Source organism: Haliaeetus albicilla, chromosome Z, assembly GCF_947461875.1.
Source record: "Haliaeetus albicilla chromosome Z, bHalAlb1.1, whole genome shotgun sequence".
NCBI classification, from domain to species: Eukaryota; Metazoa; Chordata; class Aves; order Accipitriformes; family Accipitridae; genus Haliaeetus; species Haliaeetus albicilla.
The window spans coordinates 13,715,113-13,738,426 of record NC_091516.1 but is presented as its reverse complement, the minus strand read 5'-3'; the positions used below and the strand labels follow the sequence as shown (position 1 = coordinate 13,738,426).

The following is a 23,314-nucleotide window of genomic DNA, read 5'->3' as shown; positions in this document are numbered from 1 at the left end:
GCCCATGATGGCAATCTCCCTGTCTTTATCTTGACCTATGAGCTTTTCATCTTATCTTCTCCCCCAGTCCTGTTGAGGAGGTGAATTGAGAGAGCAGTTGGGTGGGCACCTGGTAGCCAGCGAGGGTCAAGCCACCACAGTTCTTTAGTACTTTGAGTATTTTTTTAAAACTTAGTATGTGGTTCTTTATTAACTAGGTGTTTCTTTGAATAATGTGTTTATTGAAGTGATGGTAACTTCATTCTTTATGTTTCTTATAAAGGAAAATCAACTGTATTATGATCCAGCAACTGGAATTTATTACTACTGTGATGTGGAAAGTGGCCGATACCAGTTTCATTCACGAGTGGATCTGCAGTCTTATCAGGCCTCTGGTACTAAGCACACCAAAGATAAAAAAGGGAAAAAGAAGAGAAAAGAACCAAATGAGTATAAGGTAACTTTAGAACTGACAGTTAGAAAATGCAAAACCTGTTTTGTCTTTTTTTTTCATGATGCAATTTATGGGCTGTGGGGTTTGGTTTTATGTGGAGGGTGTATGCTTATTTTTCTGAAGTATTTGAACATCTCTAAACTATATACAGGGTGCTAACACGTAGTTAGTGTTCAAATAATATTCCCATTGAGTGATTAAGGATCAAACTTTAAACTTGGATCCCCTTACTTTTTCAGTTTTATTGTATTACCATACAACTATATAGATCTCTGTAATTGAGTGTCAGTGAAGCTCTGATTAGCAAGCACACTAGAGCGCATTCAGGGTACTGTGTGGGCTGGATTTACATCAGAAATTCAGTGTTTCCTCGATGCCTTGGTTTGGGGGTTTTGGCTTGTGTTTTTTGTTGTTGGTTTTGTTGTTTGTTGTTTTTTTTAATTCACGTGATGAATCAAAAAATGGCTGAAGGTTTTGAAAACACACACATACGATTCCTTCTCTGTGACTGTATTACAAAGCTCATTCCACTGACATTTTACTGTCTCTCTACCGTCATTTGGGATTGATGAAATGTCTGTGAGGCTGTAATTCTTTGCATATTATGCTCTCCTATTGATAGTGTATTTGGTCAATACATTTTTGTTGTCCATAGTGTGTGGATAAGGTGTACATCTTAATAAATGCCCATTGTAATTAACTTGTATTTTAAGGTATACAAAACATAACTTCCTTTCTGTTGTTTTTCTGACTGCTAAGAAAGCATGCCATATAGTACATAGTGACTGCCTTCAAAAACTTTACTCCTAAATACCAGTTCTATTGTAACACAGCTATTAAACCTGAAGAAGTATTTTCTTAATGAACACTGGTACTGATGTTGAATCAAATTTGTATAGTCCTATTCTGCAAATTTATTACTTACGATTTCATTGAATGTATTGATTTCCTAGGTTTGCAGTGCTCCTTATTTTGCATTTTTAAAGCTATTGCTTTAACTGTTGCATAATTTCATTATATAGGCCCCAGTCAAGCTGACTGGTTGAAATCCGAAATAATTATGTTAGTGTACAGGTACTCTTACATAATAGTTATGTAGCATCAGTACAGAGTTTTAAGAATTTTGTATCAGGAGTGAGGTCTTCTAAAAGCTTTGAAAATGGAAACTGTTTACATTAAGAACCAGTGAAGGTAGGTTAAATGGATAGTGGTAGTTGAAAGATTACGGATTTTATAAATAGATTGTGGCTAATGTGCAAATTTCTACTCTTTGAGAAAACTGCATGTGAATCATTCAGTTCTGAAAGCTTGAGGTGGATACTTAGCAACACTAAGTATAATGATCCTTCAGACTTAAGAGAGGGGAGCTAATGCAGTTGAAGCTAGAAGTTTTAACAGCATCCACGTTCTGAGTGTGCTGCGTGCAACTGCTGAATTAGCATTCTGCCACTCTCAAAAGGCATTGTTATTACAGAATTTTATTCATTATGTGTCAGGAAAGCATCGTAGAAAGCTTGTAGGAATAAGCGTTTATCATACAGTTCAGTTAATAAATCTCTTACATTTAGTTTATGATGAACTGTTACATATTGACCTAAATCAACAAGTGTATTTCTAAAAGTTCTGTGGTGTATATAGGTCTGACCTAACAAATAGTCTTGACTACTTTTGAGATCCCATCACAATCCGCTTCTGTCATCTGATTGTACTAGAAATAGCTACTTGGCTTTAGCTTATTTTATATTGATAAAATATTTTTATATAGATGGTCTTGTTAACAAATATTTTGTGTGAAGCTTGCACAGTTACAAGGTAGGAGGTAAACATCCACTTTTTCTGATGTGTTCTGTTGATGGTGAACTGACTACTTTGCTTTTTTTGTGAATTAATTTGTTTGACCAACAAGATAACAGGAAAAACATTTAAAACATTCTGTAGTACGCAGATCTTTGCATCTGTGAACAGTAAGTAAAGGCTAGTGTCATAGCAAGGATCAAGGCCTTTTCTGTTTTTTTAAAACAAAAAAAAGGGAGAATACAAAGTGAAACTTAAAACAATTACTCTCCACTTTTAAATTTCAAAACTAAATTAATGCCTTTTTGTCAGTGCACTTTTATGTAAATGCACTGTTAGACTTGGGAAAAAAAAAGCGCCTTACTGTCATATTTTACATAGCTGAGTTCAAATACTTTATTCTTGTTGTACGGTTCTTAATCATAAGAAATTAGTTCATTAGTTTAAAAAAAACCACATTACATTAGTATAAAAGATTAAGACTTATTAGAATAAAAGATTATAGATTTTTCTGTTATAAACTATTTTTTCAGTTTTACAAGCTGCACGATCCAGTTCACAGGTGCCTGGTATTTCTTGGCAGTATTATTTTGTCCAGTTTAGTCTGGTATTGGTAAAGGCACTGATTAGTTCATGCTAGTTATCATTTGCATCCTAAAACAAAACAAAAATTGTCTGTTTTTAAGTAGAACTTTGTAGTTTAAAGGTTGTCTATTGAAATGCTTTCCTGTACACTTATGCCCAGACTTCTCCCTTTTCCTTCCATTCCCTTTTTCACTCTTGACAAAAAAAATACAAAGTTAAAATAAAACCTGTCCTTGAACACCAATTAAATTATTAAAGTTGTGACAATTATTTTGAGGATTAGTACTTCATTATTGTTTTTCCCAACTGGTTATTAAATTATGCTACTAGCCTGAAAAAACCCTCCAAACATTACCTAATTTCTTGACCAAAGTAGGTTATATTCGACTTTGTTTTCTACAGCGAGTACAAGTAGCAGAATGGTTTTGTTTATTGTCTGGTCTGTGGACCACTAATAGTGTAAATGAAGCAATGCCAGGGTCTAATTCTGGGAATGTGTCATACACCCCCTGAACTTTATTATTCCTGGATGAAGATGAGGTGGTTTATAAGAATATGCATGTGAAGCAAGGGAAGACAGTGAGCAGTAGTTATAGAACTTCAGGTACATGAAACATTTGTTAAGCTTCTTTTCTCTCTTTTTCAGTTAAAGGATTAAATGTATACAAGTATTGACAGATATTTAGCATTACTTAAAAGTTGCCAAATATGAGAAATAAGGAAGTTCAGCAGCTGCATGCGTAGATTGTCACAGCAAATATTTCTACATAGACAGTACTAGTAGCTGTATAGTTTTTACAAAAATTGCATGTGATTTTTGGTTGATTTACTCTATTTAAACCAAAGTTAATACCTTTTTAATCTAAAAAAGATTGTAATTGGGCCAATCTGTTAACTTTCTGTTTCTGGTCACAGGAGCGTTTTCTAGTTGCGGTTTAGTTTGTACCTATTGTGAAGAATTTGATGTGCTCAGGTATCTTACGTACAGTACCTATTTATCTCAGTAGGGGCGCTTAACGTTGCGGAAAGGGCAAGTGTGTTCTCCACAAATACTGCAGTGTTCTTGAAAAAGCAATGTAAATCTGAGGATGTAAAGAATATAATGAATCTGTTAAAATATTATTGTATTTTTAACAAGCTGAATTACCAAACAAGAAAATACTAGTGAGCGTCTGCTAAAAGGAATGTACTTCTAATTGAGGAAAAAAAAAAACAAACAAACAAACAAACAGCGGAGGGGAGCTCACATGCTTAGTGTCTTCTATGGGGAGCTTACTATCTTCTGAGGAACGTTCATGATTTATACAAGAACTTTCTTTAAAGAAATTCTTTTTCAGTCACCAAACCTCTATGTTACAAATAGTTTTCTTTTTACTTGTGAAACTAAGCATGCTGCCCCCATGCTTACTTTTAATAGACAATCAGGAATTTTATTTGCCAGGATGAAGTATTGGATAGCCTCTGTGCAGCTCACATAGAAGGATCAGTGGAATACTTTGGAACTTTCAGGCATATAGTTCAGTTCTGATATCTTTTTGTAGTGGTAGACCAAAAACAAGTGGGGTAGGAAATACCATATTATCTCCTGTACCAGAAAAATCTTTAAATAAGTAAATTTTGAAAAGTTTAAAAAAAAATAAAATCACAAGGTGTCATAAATGATAATGTGATCCCTGGCCCAATATCTAGATCCAGCACTTCTCTACAGGTTGGAGAATAGACTGTGTGCAATAGTGATCATGTAGTTCTACTTGCTGGATTGCGGCTGTTAGAATTATGTAGCAAAATTCAGATGCAGGGTCTGACATATGCCATTTTTTTACAGAAATTATTTTTACAGCTTATTCTTAAAATACTGTCAGTAAATTTCATTTCAGTGTTGTGCTCAAAATTAACTTCTGCCATATTCTTTTTCATTATAGACACATCCTAGCTTCTTCTGCAGGAGGGACAGGGCTTTCATAGTTGTATTTCCCACAGAACTCTTGAAGCAGTGATTTTTTTTTATTATTTTTTTTTTTTATCATGTGTAGTTTACTTTTTGCTGGTATTCATCCCATCTTTAGGTACGTCAGTTGACAGAAACCATGGCTAATCTGAAGATTTCTTCTTTTGGATTGGCAGCTTCTGGTGAAGGTAGTGTTGAGACACCAAACACATTAGTCTGTGGATGTTTACCTTTAACCTTGATATTTTTATTGAAGGAAAATTATATAGTAGTTGATGTTTAGATATCTATTTTCCTAAAGGAATTAATAATTTTTTTATTTGATCAAAATCAGTTCATCTACAAAGTAACTTTTAAATATATTTGAAACACTGTGTAAGTGAAACATCTGAAGAAAACTTTGATGACATTCTAGAATATTTGGGAAGAGACATATTTAGCATCACTGTATTAACACAGAGTGTCCTGACTAAAAAACTGTGCATTCTTTAGGTAAGGCAAATTTATGTTTCCTGTATTTCAGAGCAGTCCTCTGGTGTATAAAATGGCTTCTTTATGATATAGGAAGAGCTTTACTCTTTTTCTGGCTTTTAATTAGATTTTTTGCATTGGAAGTTCAAGTATTGTGTAGGGTGGAGGACAGTAACAGAAGTACTTGTGAAATGGTGCTAGCAAGTGAAAACTTAGTCATCTGAGAGAAAGCTATTTTAAACTGTTTGAAAATGTTTTTTTAGTAAAATATCAAATTTCAGATTAATATTTCAAATTGTCAGTGCTAAAGATCTAATATTCAGCCCTTTAGATGAGAGCATTTAGTAGCCATGATTCCATTAAGTCACCCACTGAACTTCTAGCAAACCAAGAAGCAACAGACTTCACATTTCTGAAAAGTTGTATTTGTACACATTTGTATGTTTTTTATAAAACTGATTTAGAAAACAATACAGTTTAACCAGTGCATTTCTTAGAATTAAGCTAATTATACTCTCAATAATTTTTAAGTTCTGATTTGTAGGCAGGCTGAAGAATTGCATGAACATGCATGTCAATCAGGTATAATACAGAAAAATGTAAAGTTTTGAAAGACAAAAGTGTCTTGCTCTGTCACAGTGAAGCAGCAAGTATAGTTAAAAGCTTACAATATTTTGCATTTTTCATTAAAAACACTTCAGTGACTATGATCATTCATGTATATTTTGTAAGTAGGCCAATCTGCACTTTAGATGGTCATTGTAATCAGTAGTTTGTGGACTATTCTTTATAAAGCAAACCCATCAGTTCCAGTCACACAAACATGATTTGTAATTCTTGTAAGATCACTCCTCATGGGATACATAAAAATCCTGATTTCAATTGCACCTTTGGTTGTCTGTCCGGGATGCAGAAATATGAATCAATATGAATCAGAAATATCAACCCTGTAGTTAAGAAATAGTTTATCACAGATCACATTCATTCCACCTCTCAACTTGTGCTTAGGGAGAGAAAAGCCAGAGATCATGTGGTGATACCCCCTAGATACAAAGTTTATCAAAGCTAAATCACATTAGAGGCAATCCGTATCTAACATGTGACTTTTGGAGTAGGTGTACTGACTTCAGATTTCTTAGGCAAAGCAACACACAAATAAACATACGCGCCTAGTATCATGGTGTAACAAACATAGTTATAATGAGCATGTACTTGCATACTTTGTGTGTTGTATCATGAGTTTGGGATGAAGAGTTAAATATCCTGCCGTTGAGAAATGAAGTGCATTGTTAGTATTTGTTAGATCATTCAGGGTGATATTTACTGAATACTCTGTTTACTGCTAGTTCTTTTTTTTTAAGCAGTAGCTATATGGAGGCAAGGTATCGGGTGCAGTTTGCATAGTTACACTTTCATACATGCTACGTATGTTCTGTGTTAGTCATATATAATGGAAGAGAATTTCTTCAGCACAAGTAAAGACCCCCTCAAATGCTTTTGAACGTTCAGCATCTCCAGGCTTAATGTTTAGACATCATCAAGATGTGTATTTTAATACAGATCTGTGCAATCATAAAGTGCTCAAAATCCATATTCTTTAGGAATGCAATTTTAAAATCCTCAATCTTATACAAGTATTTCTAAATTCAGAGATTACATTTTTATCAGTAGTTAACAACTATTTAGTTTATTTGGTTTCTTAATAGTTGACTGTAGTAGTAGTAGAAAAAATACAGAAACTGTTGAGAACAGACTTAATGGTCATACTGGCAGAATGTATGTACAGAATCCTTGGTCTGTCTATAAGAGTGTTTTTTAAAATTCCTGTTTTCAACCCAGAACAGAGAGTCTGCCCTTTAGCAGTCAGGCGTTGAAACAGCACCTTTTTATTTTCTAATTTAGAAGATCTGAAGTGATGCCAAAAACAAGTATCACTGAATCCACTGTGGAGAAAGAACTGAGTGGTTGGAGCAGTATACTTGGGCATCAGTGCATCACAGTCATCTGTTGCTTTGCCTCAATTGTGATTTGAGCAGACCATTTAGTTTCTGTGTTTTCATATTAGATTAGTAAAACTTTGGTAGCTCACAGTACTATGGGAAGAAATATATTTAGGATTGCAGAGCACCTTGGTATGTCAGGTATTGATCTAATATCCACACCAAACATAAATACAAAGATAAATACACTGAAGAAGATCATTCGTAAAAGTGAAAATGAGATTTGCCAAAAGGATTTCTAATGGAATTAATGTCTGGCATGTATGAACTGTCTAGTCTTTTGGCAGGATTACTATATCTCTTATTTAAAATAAACAACATTAGGCGGTGACCTTGTGATCCTATTCCTTTCTAGTGTCCACACGTAGAGAATTCAGGGAGCAGGGCTAAAGTATTATAGAGAAACCCTAAACAAACTGATAGTGCTTCAGTTAAAGCATGAGGTCTTTTAAAATTTGCTGATTATTCCTGAGAATCTGCTGTCTTACTGAAAGTGTTTCAAAAGTACAGTGTAAAGTCCTATCCAACAGCTTGACTGCTTGGCTGAGAGGAATTCTTGTGTTTGTCTTACAGCTGTGCCACTGATGAGTTTCTACAACTCTGAAAAGTGAAAGTGCTTTAATTTCCATGACATTAACATTCACATTAATTCAAATATCTTGAAATGTAAAATGCTCTATATGAAAACTTTCTGAAAGAAGTCAAGGATGTTTTTTATTTTAATTGTTATGTTGCAATATTTGGTACAATGCAGGGCAATTGAATGCATTCATTCTGAAGGCAAGATGGCAAATGACTTAAAATCCGAGAATTTTTTTTATTTACCTTTTAAAGCCATTTGTGTTCTTTTTTTTTCTTTTGTTTTTTCTTTGTTTTTAAGATGATCATCAGGGCTACTAGATTGAGAATCACATTTTCAAGGTACTCTGGCAAAATTAATATGAAACTTTAGATCTCTCAGTTAAAAAAATGTTGATGGTCTTTTTTCTGCTGGTGAAATCAGGTGGCAATGGAAGAACCTGCAATAAACTAATCTGTCTGATATTCAGTGGAGAAATCTGTTGCAGTAGAAAATGCATTCTCAGTAGAACTGTTTCACATAGCATAAATTAATGCTACAGTATCTTGATGAAAGGCTTTGTTAAAGTTGCAATTTTGAAAGGAGAAGGAACAGGTCATTAGGTGAGCATGGGTGGGCATTCCAGATGTTCTGAACCATTGTGGAAAAAAAGAGAAGAAAAACAGGAGGAAGATATGATGAAGATCAATTAAAGAACTTTTAAACAAGTTTCAAGAATTGAGTAAGAGAGGGACAGAAGTAAGTGTCATAAAACCAAAACTGGAAAATATTCAAGATGCTATTGTACAAGTCTGAAAGTGAGTACAAGGATCTTAAGTTTTGTCTGAGAAAAGAGGAAGGAATAAGTGAAGTTTAGAAGAGGAGTGCAGCCACACTTTCCCAAATAGAAGATGGTCTCAGTCATGTCAAATAGGATGTGAAAATTTTTCTACTGACATGTTCTGTTGACTGCATGTGCAAAACTTTCTGGAAATGTAACCATTTCTTAGTAGTTGTAAAAATAGTTCTTCCTAGTGAAGAATTTACTTCCAGGCTGATAGCAGACTTTAGAATAACTCAATCTGTAAAGAATGTAACGTTCTATAACTCCCCTCCAGGATTTGGACACAGAAGAGCAGAAATCATCTAATAGTTTGAATTGCTTTTCCGCTACTGAGCAAGTAAGTTCTACTGAAGAAGAAGAGTCTCCAAATATAAGAAAGAAGACTAAAATGGACACAAAACCACAAAACAGTCTAACAGCCAAAGAATCAATTTCTACAGACAGTATAAATTCACATTCACACAAAAGTACACCAGATACTGCAGCATATACAGATGACAGTAGAACAGCAGACACAGAGAGTGAGCCAGAAGAAGGTGAAATTACAGATTCTGAGTGCGAAGCCTACAGCAGTGAGGACGAAGTAACAAGTGAAGAAACTTCTGATTCGGAAGACTCGGAAATCGAAGGTGAATTATTGTGGCTTTTATGTATCGTATTACTGTGTTTTTCCAGGAGCCCATTAAGAAAAAACTGCAAGAAAACAGTCTGGATAATTGGGGAAAAAAAAAACCAAAACAACCACTTTGAATTAAAAAGTGTTATGTGTTATCGGTATTTATTTTCTTCTCTTTACTTGCACAGTAGCCAGAAGTAGTGGTGTTTTTGTAAAAGCCGTTTATGGGTATAACATCCTGTGCTTGTATAGAAACCTCAGTGGTAGGAGTAAGATTTTTTTAGATTGGGATACTGACAGGAGAAAAGAAAGTCTAATTGCTAAAATAGAGGTTTTAGTACAGAGCTTACAGCAATTCTGTGTATTAACTCTCTCCAACTAATGTATAATATTTCTGATACTGTTCATAAACAATCATGTATAATTCAACATAACATGAGTCTGCTGTGGTGAAAAGGGTGAACGTGGAATACTCAGTACCCTTTGAAATCCTGTTTTGTATGTATTCCAGTGGCAGCATGTAGGAAATGGGTATAGAGAGGAAACCTCTATACTGTTTTGTACCAAAGAAAGTAACCTAGATCCTTAAGACCTCCTCAAGAGTTGAATTGTCTCTTGGGGGGGGGGGGGGGGGGGGGGAAGTAACCTGTGAAAAGCTTAATGGAACCAATTGGAACTATGTATATGCAAAGGATATTCCAAATCACAGAATGTAATACAGCCTATAGAAGTCTACACTGCAGCCTGTGCCCTGCTCGCAGTTAAAGAGTCAGTTTTTCTTCTGTAGCCATTACTGTACATACTCAGCTACTCAGATTCTGAGTGATTAATGCCATTCAAAATGTGCTTGCTACCATTAGGCTTTCAGATTAAATTTCCTTCTCTTACTATTTTCTTATAATCAGTTCTGCAGTAATGCTGGAGTAATAAAAAACAGAGACAATATCTCTCCTCCTAGTACCTTTTGAGCTAGTGTCTTCCCATCTTACTATGTTTATTCGTAGCTGAGATCCTTGGAGACTGTTTCTGCAAAAGCACATCTAAGAACAGAATTCATACAGCTGTTAGAATTACTGTTATGGACCATTAGTCATAATAGACTAATAGCTGTTATAATTACTTTGCAGATACTGAGGCAAAAAAGCATGTGCATTTGTAGGTTCATCTATTATTTTTTCTTACCTGTATTGGTGCATAGTGCTAATAAGAGTAAAAACTTGTAAAAATACATTTGACGTAGAAATCGTCAAATAGAAAGTTCTATATGCATTAGGTTTGTGATGTGAACAGAAGGGTGCTGCCTTTTCGCAAAGTAAAATTGTAGTCTAGTCTATTATGACTAATAGTCCATAAATTTATAATATGCTAGTAAATTCTGTGAATGTGTTTATATTTTATTGCTGTAACTAAACAGTTGTGCACATGTAAGTAAGCAGAATTCGGAAAACATGAATACTTAGTGTGCAGTCAGAAAGCCTTTGAAACAGTAGTCTCATCAAAGTTTTCTCTCAGATGTGCTTATACATCTATTTTTCTGAAAGTTGCATGGGATTCAACTAGATGATGGCTGAATGTATATCAGTTGTTTGAAAGCTATGTACTATAGGGTAAAACTGTCATTTGTTGGTATTAACAGTATTTATTTTCTTTTATAATTACAGATGAAGAAAAGATCTGGCCTCCTTGTATCAGAGTGATTGTAATAAGATCACCAGTTCTACAGACTGGATCACTTTATATTATCACAGCTGTGAAACCTGCTACAATTGGAAGGTAAAACTGAATGGAATTTGTTAAATATATCTGAAACTGTACCTCGCTTTCAGAGATGTAGAAGCCACTCAGGATTGCTTGTCCCTACTCTTCATGCTTGTCTTCCTAGCATGCAGCAGTTGTGAGGTACTCTGAGTTAGGTTAGCCCACAGTAAGAAATTTAAGTCATGTCATGTAACGTCATGCTTACTGTGATAACAGTATACACAGTTAATGTAGCTCAGCAGTCATGAAAATTTGTTAGTAATAACTTGATATTGTGTCTGAGTTCTAGTGGCAGCACAGCTGGAAATCATTCTTTGAAAACTGTCGTTTTCTAGAAAGTTAGTAAGCTTCTTTTCTAAGCCACTAAGGCAACTTTTTCAGAAATGGAAGAACACATTTCAGAAATTCAGGGTTACAAGGAAACATAGGTCTGGACTTCCTGATGTATTCAAATTCCAGTAGGGTTGGTTCATCGTTTTTAAATAAGTTGGGTTTTGTGGTAGCCTGTATGCATTCTTCCAGTTCTAATATTAAAAAAAAAAATTAAAATCTCGTTTGTTCATTGTGGATGATGAATTTAATGAGGAATTAGTGCTTTCTTCCATGCTTACTGAAAACCTCACCCCTTTTCAGCTGCTTTTATCTAATGCTGATAGATGTGTCTTGATTTGCTCTTACAGCTGCAGTTTTCTGGATACATTTATGCGAAGATTAACATGACAATTCTGCCTGTAACTTGCATATAGGTCCTTTGCTAGCTGCATTGCTTCTTCCTTCCCCAGTATAAGAAACTAATACACAAATCCCTTTCTCCTACTGCAGTGTTTTTGACGCCCCCTCCAAAAATTCTATACAGATTACTCTTTCATTGCTTGTATTACCTGCCTAATGCTACCAAGAATTCAACTTCAGCATTGAAGACTGATGCCAAGATGCACTGAAGAGCCTGAAGGATGCAGAGTTTTAACTATTATTTACAGGCCTTGTATGAGTATAAAAGTTCAGATAGAAATGTCAGGTTTATAGATAAAAATTTAATGGTACAGCTTTATCGTATATTCATTGCCTACTGTGTACAGTTTATAGATGGAAGAAGGGACCTGAACCAAGTCTTTACATTGTGTATGTAGCAACACAGTGTTTTATATCTGTAAAGCTCCCTAATAGCTCAGAAGAGAAACATGGTATTGAAGTTCAACTGAAATACACCTTTTGTAAGCCACTTATTAGACCTGTTTCTACTTTGTTGTGATTTATATATCAACTTGCCTTTCCAGAGAAAAAGATGCTGGACACACGCTTCAGATTCCTGAAGTTGGAGTCAGTAAGGTAACTCTTGTTTCTGTCTGCTGAAAAGGAGATGAATGAAGCTTTAGATTTTATGGCTTTCAATTTTGCAAAACCTTATGTTCAGTTTTTAAAAGAACTTTTGGAAGGAGATGAGGGTTTAGCCACATTTGAAGTTAGAAAAAGGAAAACATACAGTATTTTATTGAATGGGAATTTAAAATGAACAGCAGTGTGATTTCAAAGTCTAGAAAAGCTAAGTGTTTTTTTAAATTGGAGTTTTACTAACCCACAGTGTAATGCACGTAAAAAAATTATACTTAGAGTCTTGAATTTCTTGGTTACTGAACTTGAAGAAAACTTACTACTCTAAGTACTAATGGTATATAAAATATTGATGTCGGCAGTTAGAACTTTGTCATAAAGTAATCCAATCCTTGCAGTTCAGCTTAGAGTAACAGGTTTTATTTTATTTTTCTTCAAGGAAACTGTATAAATATGTAACTGATGTACAGGGAGTTTGAAAATTTAACAGAAGTTCTTTCAGTGACAGATTGTAATGGAAAATTTTTCTCCTGGTTAATAAAGATTAAAGATAAATTATGTGCTCTGTTTTGCTAACTACTTTAACACATATCATAAATACAGCACTCATAATAAAAGAAAAGTAGATTGGCAAAAATGTCATCCAAACAAAAATTGATAAAAACATCTGCAAATGCAAGTATCTGAAATACACTTTACTATGTCTGTTCCAGATGATAGTTCTGATTAATTGGCCATGTACTGTATTTCATACTAAACAATTTCCAGAGCAAATCTTTCCCTGCTATTAATGACTTTTTCAGGCATGTATTTGAAATTGAGTACATAAAGAAGCCAAAAGGCTTTTATTTTTCTGTAATGTTACCATTTTATACTTCATGAGTACCTGCCTGTTTATGTAAGAAGTTATTTTGCTTTGCAGGTAAGAAGTCAAAGGCAGGAAGATAAATGACATATCTATAGGAACAAAAAGTTAACTACCAGTTTGTTTTCCTCACTATTCATAGTTAATAGCTGTGGACCACTTTGGCATTTGCTTTACTTGAGTGTAAAGTGAGATATAAAAAAAACGCTACACCCTGCTGATTTAGCATCTTTAGAAGTAAAGTTTGGGTTTATTCTATTCAATGAAACAGAGGTAGAAATTAAATTATCTATTGAATGGGCTAGTGAGTCTCCATTATGGGAGTATTGCTGTTGTAAATGCTAGCCAATCTACAAAATACTATTTTGGTACTTTTTATGACTGAATAGAGTAACTGCTATTGTTCAAAGATAAGAGATTTGGTTTTAAATGAACAATTTCTTCCCAGATTGAGTCTTGGTTTTTTCCTCCACTATAGCAAAATGGATCTTTGCTTGTCAAATTTGAAACTGTCATGTTTTTTGACTTCTGATTTTTACTGGGAGCCTTAGCAGGCTGCAGAAGTTGGTATTTTGGTTTGCTCAGTGGCCATTTTTGGAGGTAGTATGTATCTTCGAGTTTGGCCAGGAGTTGTATATCCTCTGTTCCATGTGGGCTTAGAGCAATACCTATATAGAATTGCAACAACAAAACAAACAAAAAAATTAGACTGTTAGTCTCAATATCAGAAAGGATATAAAAGGAACAGCAAATGATGGCTAGTCATTGTGTCCTGGGCATTAAGATGCAGGTGAAGGTGAATTACGTGAAATTTAGAAAAGCATGGCATTTAGGGAGCCATTTCAGATATGAAAGACCAAATAACCTGAAGCTGTAGAATGAGATCAGATTTTTTTTTTTTAATTGAAAGAGAAAAAATTGAGTATTGTAACATACCTTAAAGGAAAAAAGTCTTTTATTTGTAAGAACAGTTAAAAATGCTGTATTACCGATTCTTGCAGTCCTTTAAGTAAAGCATACTTGCCACATTGGAAGTATATGCTTTTTCAGTACTGAATCAGTTTATGGTCAAAACAGTTATATTATTAATAGTATACTTTAGCTCCTGCTGTTGTGGCACATTCATTTATGATTTCATCAATGTGAAATGTAAGGTGTGGAACACTCTGTTAACTTAGAGTACCAGAGCCACTCATTTAAAAGGCCTCAAAAGATACTCTGAAATCTGATTTTAAAATGGTATATAAATTGTGAAGTATTTGCTTAATAAGATCGTTTCATTTAGACTTATATTTATCAGTTCCATGCAGAAGTATATTTTGACCATGATTTGCAAAATTATGTTCTCGTGGATCAAGGCAGTCAGAATGGAACAGTTGTTAATGGAAATCAGATTCTCCAGGTGAGTACCTGTTGTTACAATGCTGTGTACGTTGCAGAAAACTGTAGTCATGTGATCATTTTAAATATGTTATGGCAAATCACTAACAACATAATTGTATGGCTTCTTTCATACATAGTCTCTTCCTTGGTTCCCTTCTGGTTTTAGTGTGACTTACAATACTTTATGTTTGGTTTATGCTAGGAAAAATCCACTATGGTTGCAGTTGCTGGAGTGAAATACCCACTGTAGTTAAATCCTTGCCTGCATTTGTGTGACCAAACTGAATTACTAGATTATGAGCAGTATTCATGAAATAGAATTCGTGCCCTTCATTAGTAAATAATTAACATGGCTGCCAAAACTTTCTTTTGCTGTAGCCTAAAACAAAATGTGATCCCTACATCTTGGAGCATGGAGATGAAGTGAAGATTGGTGAAACTGTACTTTCTTTTCATATACATCCTGGCAGCGATACTTGTGATGGATGTGAACCAGGACAAGTCAGAGCACATCTTCGCCTGGACAGGAAAAAGGAATCTTCTGGTTAGTCATGTTATCACGGGATATGTTTTTTATTATGTTTTTTTACTTTATAAACATAATAATTACTTCAGTATTCTTACAATTTTCTTGTCAACTGAGAAGAGTTCTACAATATGTGATAATGTATTTTCTTCTTGGTATGCATGTCTATGTGTAATAATGTTAGAACAAAAATTCTCACAGTTGTCTTATGTTTCAAAACATTGTTACATGATTCATTAGAAATTCAATCCTGTGTTCTTCCTTTTAGTTTGCCCAGCACTTAGCAAAGAAGAGAGAGAGTTAGTCAGAAGAAAAGCATTAAAACAAATACGGGTAAAATATGGTTTACAGGTGAGTTTACAGTAGAAGATGATTAAGTGTTTGAAGTCTACATCTACTTTGTGATTCCTGTTTTTAAGCCATAGACTTCAGTGAATAAGGAAAGTTCTCAAATGCACTCAGACTTGAGCCTGGTAGTTTAACTCAACGTTGTCTTTTGTACACTAAATAATTATTTACAAACCTTTACAAAGAGAGATAATGGTAACAGGACATGAAAGTTCTGTTAAAAGTTTAGGAAGAGAAGATCTGTTCCAATGTGTACACAATTCCTCATCTTTTTTAGGTTAAGATTTCTTAAGACATTTCTATTTTTATTTCTGCAAATTAAGTTTGCACTAAATTGCAGTGGTGTCTTTTACTTGGAAAGGAAAAATAATGAGCAACTGAAAAAATGATGGAAGGAAGACGGAAATTTTTAAAGTTTTTATTTTAAGCCTTCTTTGCCATAGAAGAATGCCAACATGAATGTGCAGGCAATATAGTATGCAAGTATTCAAGTTACTTCTGTTTTAGAGATTATTTTAACTAGGTGGTTACATCTAGCACTTGTAGTAAGTATTCATGTAGAAAACAGAATGCTATCATTTCTCTCAAATTCCTCAACTACGAAAATAGTATCGATACGGAATCTATACACATGCTTATTTATGTGATGTATTCTGAAGAAATAGTTGCTGAGGAACAGGCTAAATGTTTAAACAAAAAGCCAGTGGCATGTCCATATGGTTTTCTGCTTAATATGGAGAGATTGATTCTTCATAGCAAGAGAAGATTCAAGAGAATCTGTTTGTTTATTTACAGCCTCTGTAAATATTACATTATTATTTACAGCCTCTGGCAATATTACATTATTATGTGATGATGGCAATAACATACCTTACAAGGTATGGCTCTAAGGTAAGAAAGTACTAAATGAGAACTATAATTTTTTTGTTAAAATATTTAGAATTAATGAAATAGGCTGAAGCTGCCTTCCTTTTGGAGGGAAGCCGTGAAGTTACCAAAAATAAAGAATTTAAAGCCTGCTTTCTTTGTCTTGATGGAATTTAATATGCTTATAAAGAACACAGAGTATGAAGACAACAAAGCAGTGAAGAATCCAAAGTACAAAGATAGAGCAGGAAGACGCAGAGAGACCATTGGAAGTGAAGGAACCTTCCAGAGAGATGATAGTCCAGCTTCTGTTCATATGTGAGTTTGTTGTGGGGTGGGGAATCCTCCATGTCCTTCTCTAGTGAATCTTGAAAAATGATGATAAAGTAAGTATCAATTAGTCACTAGGATACAGTTTGTTAGATTATGAATTACCTGTATATAATGTGTTAGGAGAGCTAGAAAATAGTAAGCTATTCTCACTTTGCAGTTCACATGGGTTTTATTAACTCCTCATCTTCCATACAGAATTCAAGTTGGCAGTAAAGATGCTTAGATCGCTCCTTACCAACTCAAAAAAATCAAGGAACTCCCCAGCTGCACTATTACACCTTCAACAGTGTCTATTTTCACATGTCTCAATTTCTATTCTTCTTTCCAGTCCCAGCAGTAGTACACATGCAAATTTTTCACCTGCAGTTTCTTTCATTGTCAATATCCAGCCTATCATGGGACATTCATTTATATACCTCTTAAATGACACTTTAATCTCCCTCTTTAATTATTGCTTTGCTCCTGTAGTTGTAATTGGGGTGGGCTTTTTAAGAAACAGGAACTTGTAGATGCTTCTAAGTTAGTAAAAGGAAGTGTGAGACAATGAAATAATGCGCGTTAGGATGATTTGGTGGTGAGGTAGTGATACTGCCTTTTCCCTAGTGCAGTCAATTCCCACCCACCCATGCTGTATCTTTTAACTCCTAAAGTAAGCAAGTAGTTCAGAAGGAGTTTTAAGAAAGCTGGTTTTGACCGGAGGCTTCGAATAGCTTTGGTAACTGAAGATATTCATGGAAGAACTCACAAAAGGTAGCACTAGGGTCTTCTGGATAGCTCTTGATAGAAATAGGAACAGCACAGTAGTTCAGTCCTGGTTTCTAGAGCAGCATGTACATGCACATTTCTGTCCTTCAGTATCTGTGTAGAAACTATACTGTTTGTTTAACTCTTGCTTACCAGTTATCTTAAACTTTCTTTGAAGTGAAATCAGCAACAGCAACAAAGGACATAAAATGTTGGAGAAGATGGGGTGGAAGAAGGGGGAAGGCCTGGGCAAGGATGGTGGTGGTATGAAGGATCCGGTAGGTCTTTCTGGTTTTTACTTGGAGCAAAAAGGAATATAAATGTATTTGCAGTGAAAAATATCTAACTGTAAGCCACTATTCACTTGAAACATTTCAAAGTCCTGGTTAGGAAGGAATAATCTCAGTAGGACTAATCTCAAATTATTTTTTTTTACTTGATTAATGAAGTATTTTGAAGTTTTTCAGTGATTTTGTCCCTTCAATAGAAAATGCCAGTAATGCCTGTGTTAGGAAATGAAGGGAGTACAACAGCTTCTAGGCATTGAATTAATGATCTCATATTTGAACACAAAGTCTGGAAGAAGATTTAAATAATTTTAAGTGATGTGAATTCAAGATGGGCTTATGTTGGAATTCCTCACTTTCGCTGAGGCTGATGCAGCACAAAAATCAAGCTAGGTGATGGCCTATGAGAGAGGAAAAGCTGGCTGAAGTCACTCTGGCCACTGAGTTCTGGGCCTCTGTGGCAGCTGTGTTAGCCCCATTTTTATCACCAGAGATGTGTTGTCTTTTGACACTAGTGCTGCTCAAAGCCACCCTATACCTTTTGCTGTCAAACTACGCAGCACAGGGATCATACGCTCTTCACTCAGTGAGGAGTACTTCACAGTAATTTTAGTGGCTTTTGACATCATTCAGCCCTCTAGATCATAGTTCTAGAGGTGGTGATTTGACCCATCATTTTAACAGTACTTTAAATGTCTGTGTATGATCTAGGTATCTTTAGAGTCTTAAAGAGAAGCACTTGGGGAAGGGGGGTGGAACTAGTATTATAAAGTACGATTGAAAGTAATTAGAATACCTAACTTGCAGTTACAACAGTATTTAATGTATTTGACAGATCCACCTTCAGTTACATAAAACACATGCAGGTTTGGGTACCAGTAGACCAGCCTCAGTGGAAGATGTTCAGATAATCCAGAGCAAGAATAAAAAGAACTGGGATAAAGCAAGAGAAAGGTTTGCTGAAAACTTCCAAGAACCTAAATCACAAAGGGATACGCCTAAGACTACACCTTGGATTAGAGGGACCGTAGAGTAAAGTATCTGATCCCACAGCAGGGTAATTCCTGTGTGTAAATACTTGGAAGAGAATTTATTTTTATTCTTTTTTCTTTTGCTAAAGCAGAAGTTTGGTGATATGTAAAATAAAGTTGTGGAAAAAATTATACAAGATTAACACTATTATGTTAATTGGTTTTCTGTAGTCTTCATGCTTTTATAAAAACACATTTTTAATAAGAAATTAATGGAATATAGAAGGGGATATTAAAATTTAAGTACTTGAAAGTGATTCTCATCATGAGCAGAAGTTTCTTCAGTTGTGTTTTTAACACAGTTCTTCATGGAAAGTCAAACAAAACATCTGTTTTAAATATGATACCTTTAACATTTGAACAGTGGTTTAAAAGCAAGCTGAAACAAACAGAAAAAAAGAAAATCCTGTGGACCCCTACTACCAGAGTATCATATTGTCATTTCCTCTCTTGTATGTTTATTCATGTTTGCCCTGAAATGCTCAGCAAGTGTACACTACTCCTGAATTCATACAGTTCAGTACTAATTATATGTCTCAGCTTACCTTAAGGGCAAAAAAACCTTTTTAAATGATTCATCAGTACTGTTCAAAAACTAAATACTGTACTCCATGAAATAAACTACCAGCATTGGTGAAGAAAACAATGTTCAGAGGTGGCTTGTAGCAAAATTTTCTTCTGTGAAGAACTTGCTTGAGATTTGTTTAGTAAATCTGTATCATGCCTTTTAAAGAGGAGGTATGTTTAGAAAACTGCTGTCTGTGTGTATTATTTATTAACTTCTTGTTCTGATACATCCATTGCTGGCAATGGAGTTTATGCCAGAAAAAAACCCCAACCAACTGATTTTTGGTGGGGAAGGATTGCCAAACTAAAGCTAAAAGCTTGGTCTTTATTGAATGTCCCTGAACACAATAAATAATTGTCAATTTAAGCAGTGTGCTTCTTGATACTATCTTCTGCATATGCCAACTAGGACTGCTCTTCTAAAATGAGAAAAACTTAATGCTACTTTAGTCAAGTTAAAAGTTCCAGTACTTGTGTGAGTAAAGGAAACTTGGTAGTCTCACCATCCTATCGGATCAGGCAAGCAACTGTCAAGCACTCCTGAGAAAAAAACAGGACAAGTTGCTAGCTATTTATCTTAATGTATCTTTAGATGCTGCGGTAGGTTGACCCTGGCTGGATACCAGCTGCCCACCTGTCCAGGTTTCAGCTGGGATAGAGTTACTTTTCCTTCTAGTAGCTGGTACAGTGTTATGGTTTGGATTTAGTATGAGAATACTGTTGGTAACAGTGATGTTTTCAGTTGGTGCTAAGTAGTGTTTAAGTCAAGGATTTTTCAGCTGCTCATGCCCAGCCGGCAAGAAGGCTGGTGGAGGCACAAGAAGTTGGCAGGGGACACAGCCAGGACAGCTCACCCAAACTGGCCAAAGGGATATTCCATACCATGTGACATCATGTCCAATATATAAACTGGTGGGAGTTGGCCTGGGGGGCAGATTGCTGCTTGGGAACTAACTGGGCGTTGTTTGGCAAATGGTGAACAATTGCATTGTGCATCACTTGTTTTGTATATTCCAGTTCTTTTCTTATTGTCATGTTATTATTATTTTCTTCCTTTCTGTTCTATTAAACTGTTCTTATCTCAATCCATGAGTTTTACTTTTTCTTCACAATTCTTTCCCCCATCCCACTGGGTGGGGTGGAAGTTAGTGAGCAGCTGCGTGGTGCTTAGTTGCTGGCTGGGGTTAAACCATGACACCACCAAAGCTGCTCTCACTCCCCCTCCTCAGCTGCACAGGGGAGAGAAAATATAATGAAAGGCTTGCAGGTTGAGATAAGGACAGGGTGATCACTCACCAGCTACTGTCATGTGCAAAACAGACTTGACTTGGGGAAACTAATTTATTACCAATTAAATCAGAGTAGGGTAATGAGAAATAAAAACCAAATCTTAAAACACCTTGCCTGCACCCCTCCCTTCTTCTCAGGCTCAACTTTACTCCTGATTTTCTCTACCTTCTCCCCCTGAGTGGCACAGGGGGACGGGGAAAGGGGGTTGCAGTCAGTTCGTCACACATTGTCTCTGTTGCTCCTTCCTCCTCAGGGGGGAGGACTCCTCACACTCTTCCCCTGCTCCAGCATGGGGTCCCTCCCATAGGACACAGTCTTCCACAAACTTCTTCAACCGAAGTTCTTCCCACGGGCTGCAGTTCTTCATGAACTGCTCCAGCATGGGTCCCTTACATGGGCTGCAGTCCTTCAGGCACAGACTGCTCCAGCGTGGGTCCCTCACAGGTCACAAGTCCTGCCAGCAAACCTGCTCCAGTGTGGACTCCTCTCTCCCTGGGTCCACAGGTCCTGCCAGCAGCCTGCTCCAGCGTGGGCTTCCCATGGTGTCACAGCCTCCTTCGGGCATCAACCTGCTCCAGTGTGGGGTCCTCCACAGGCTGCAGGTGGATATCTGCTCCATCGTGGACCTCCCTGGGCTGCAGGGGGACAGCCTGCCTCACCATGGTCTTCACCACAGGCTGCAGGGGAATTTCTGCTCCGGCGCCTGGAGCACTTCTTCCCCTTCCTTCACCGACCTAGGTGTCTGCAGGGTTCTTTCTCTCATATATTCTCACTCCTCTCTTCAGCTGCAGTCATGCAGGTTTTCTTCCCCTTAAAATACGTTATCCCAGAGGCCCTACCACCGTCACTGATGGGCTCAGGCTTGGCCTTGGCAAGCGGCATATCTGTCTTGGAGCCAGCTGGCATTGGCTCTGTTGGACATGGGGGAAGCTTCTAGCAGCTTCTCACCGAAGCCACCCCTGTAGCATCCCTGCTACCAAAACCTTGCCACGCAAACCCAATACAGATGCATATAATATAAAGAAAAATATTCAATCTATGTTATTTAAATTATGAAAGCACACAAGTTTAACAACCTGAAGCACACCTTACTACAGCAGTATAGAGTTGAAGATACAGTTGTGAGCACTCTGAATGCCTGCACCAGTATTGCTTAATTTAATTAAAATCAGTTCACTGTTTGCCTTTGTAAGCAGTTATTTTTCTACTGTTTTAGTGATAGTTATGCATTATTGGCTTACTTTGCTGTTGCATTCTTTTATATTGACAACTTCACATTTTCAGAGGGTACCTATTTCTAGCTGTGAACAAAAAAATTGTTCTCTATGAAACAGCTACATGTCAAGTTTTAGTTCACCAGGTATCTAAAAAGGCACTTCTGCTACTATGAGGAAAAAAATCCACTATGCTAAAAGAAGGTTTTTGCCTTTTTTTTTTTTTCCTTAAGTTGACCCCTGTGGTCTTCATAGTAAATCAAACTAAAAATCTTAATCTGAAGGGAGAGCAAGACATCTTGTACACACCTTAGTAGGAACCTTAGCTTTCCCTCCTCAATTATTCAAGTAACAGCTCTAAGAAAAGTCAAACACTGGTTTATTGTTGCCTTGGAGAAGACACTTGAAAGGATTTAACTGAGTGAAAGGGTTTAACTAAGTTTGCATTTCATAAAGTTTTTTAAGTAAGACATCATTTGCCTTCTGTTAGAGGCATGGTCTCATGCAGTCAAGCACTGACTGCTTTCAGTATTGCAGCTTCCTTTTTCAACAAACAGTTCCATCCACATAAAGGGTTGAAGCTTAGTCTCGGTTTAGCGTTGGCATGACAAATCCCATTGTCTCTTGATGGTGCCTAGAATGTGGAAAAAGCGGTGCCATTAATACACACAGCATTGTTAACAAAACAACTGAAAATAAGGTCTGACTAATCCTCATCAAGCAATTGTGTGCCTTTATTGAGTAGGAAGACTTGTACTGAGCTAAACAGGACTTTTCATCCCCTACCTTAGTGACCTCTTAGAAAGTTTAAGTAGAAATGAGTTAGGTGAAAGGCACCAATGGTGTGCAAGCCTTATGTGCAAATGCAGTACTGCCTTCCCTCATGTCAGGAGGGGAACAGGAGTTGCCATTGCACTATTATAATTTTGGAGGCTACAACCAGTAAGATACAGCATAAAGTTTAACTGTCTTACCTTCTCAGTCCTCCAACCCTCCTGTTGTCTTTTCCAACTTAGGATTCTTAATATGATCACTTAGAGAAAGTTGCTTTTCTATATATCCAAAGCCAAAAGTTCTGGCGTTTACTGTGTGTACATATAAATATTGCTAGTGAATATATATAATCTTAAAGCTGTTGAAAATAACATTACATTCATCAGTTCATATAAACAAACTATTTTCTGTGGTCTTAATAGTGAATTTTGCAAAGCACCAACCTGCCAAACTTATTTCTGAAACTTACACTAAGAAAAGTAGGTACATTCATATCTTCAGTGCTGAACAATGCAGCTGGCAAGTAAAAACAGGGAGCGCATTCATCATTGTGTGAAAGCCAAGGATTAAACACCTACACCAAGAGGGGCACTGAACTATTGTATACATATGAAATTTTTTTACAAAACATACCATAGATGAAAGTGGAGTTTCTGTTCTAGAAAAACTAGAGCTTTTGCTGCTGCAACTGGTTGTATGAAGCATATCTGACAGGAGCTTTCACCCAGCTGATAACAAATCCATA

General features: G+C 36.0%; 1 protein-coding gene, 1 long non-coding RNA gene and 1 other non-coding gene across 5 annotated transcripts in view; 1 reads left to right on the top strand and 2 right to left on the bottom strand.

Annotated features, from left to right (window-relative positions):
* Positions 1-19,658, top strand: part of AGGF1 (angiogenic factor with G-patch and FHA domains 1) — a 24,467-nt gene extending 4,809 nt beyond the window's left edge. Inside the window, exons 5-14 of one of the 2 annotated variants that reach the window (XM_069776810.1) lie at positions 263-436; positions 4,879-4,948; positions 10,912-11,023; positions 12,286-12,337; positions 14,506-14,607; positions 14,967-15,132; positions 15,383-15,465; positions 16,520-16,647; positions 17,585-17,684; positions 18,529-19,658. In XM_069776810.1, the coding sequence (XP_069632911.1) occupies positions 263-436; positions 4,879-4,948; positions 10,912-11,023; positions 12,286-12,337; positions 14,506-14,607; positions 14,967-15,132; positions 15,383-15,465; positions 16,520-16,647; positions 17,585-17,684; positions 18,529-18,729 (1,188 nt within the window). In that variant the 3' untranslated portion in view covers positions 18,730-19,658. Of the gene's footprint in view, positions 1-262; positions 437-4,878; positions 4,949-8,908; positions 9,264-10,911; positions 11,024-12,285; positions 12,338-14,505; positions 14,608-14,966; positions 15,133-15,382; positions 15,466-16,519; positions 16,648-17,584; positions 17,685-18,528 lie in introns of both variants that reach the window. The other variant, XM_069776809.1, reaches the window with a different exon arrangement.
* Positions 18,495-23,314, bottom strand: LOC104317863 (uncharacterized). Of its 2 annotated transcripts, none has more exons than XR_011323301.1 (3): positions 23,203-23,314; positions 20,767-22,429; positions 18,495-20,724 (listed from the first exon to the last, which is right to left on the bottom strand). It is a non-coding gene; the product is annotated as an uncharacterized lncRNA (long non-coding RNA). The 2 variants fall into 2 exon arrangements; XR_011323302.1 differs by having other exon boundaries at positions 18,495-21,216; positions 21,316-22,429.
* Positions 22,656-22,784, bottom strand: LOC138684004 (small nucleolar RNA SNORA47). Its single transcript, XR_011323491.1, has one exon. It is a non-coding gene; the product is annotated as a small nucleolar RNA SNORA47 (small nucleolar RNA).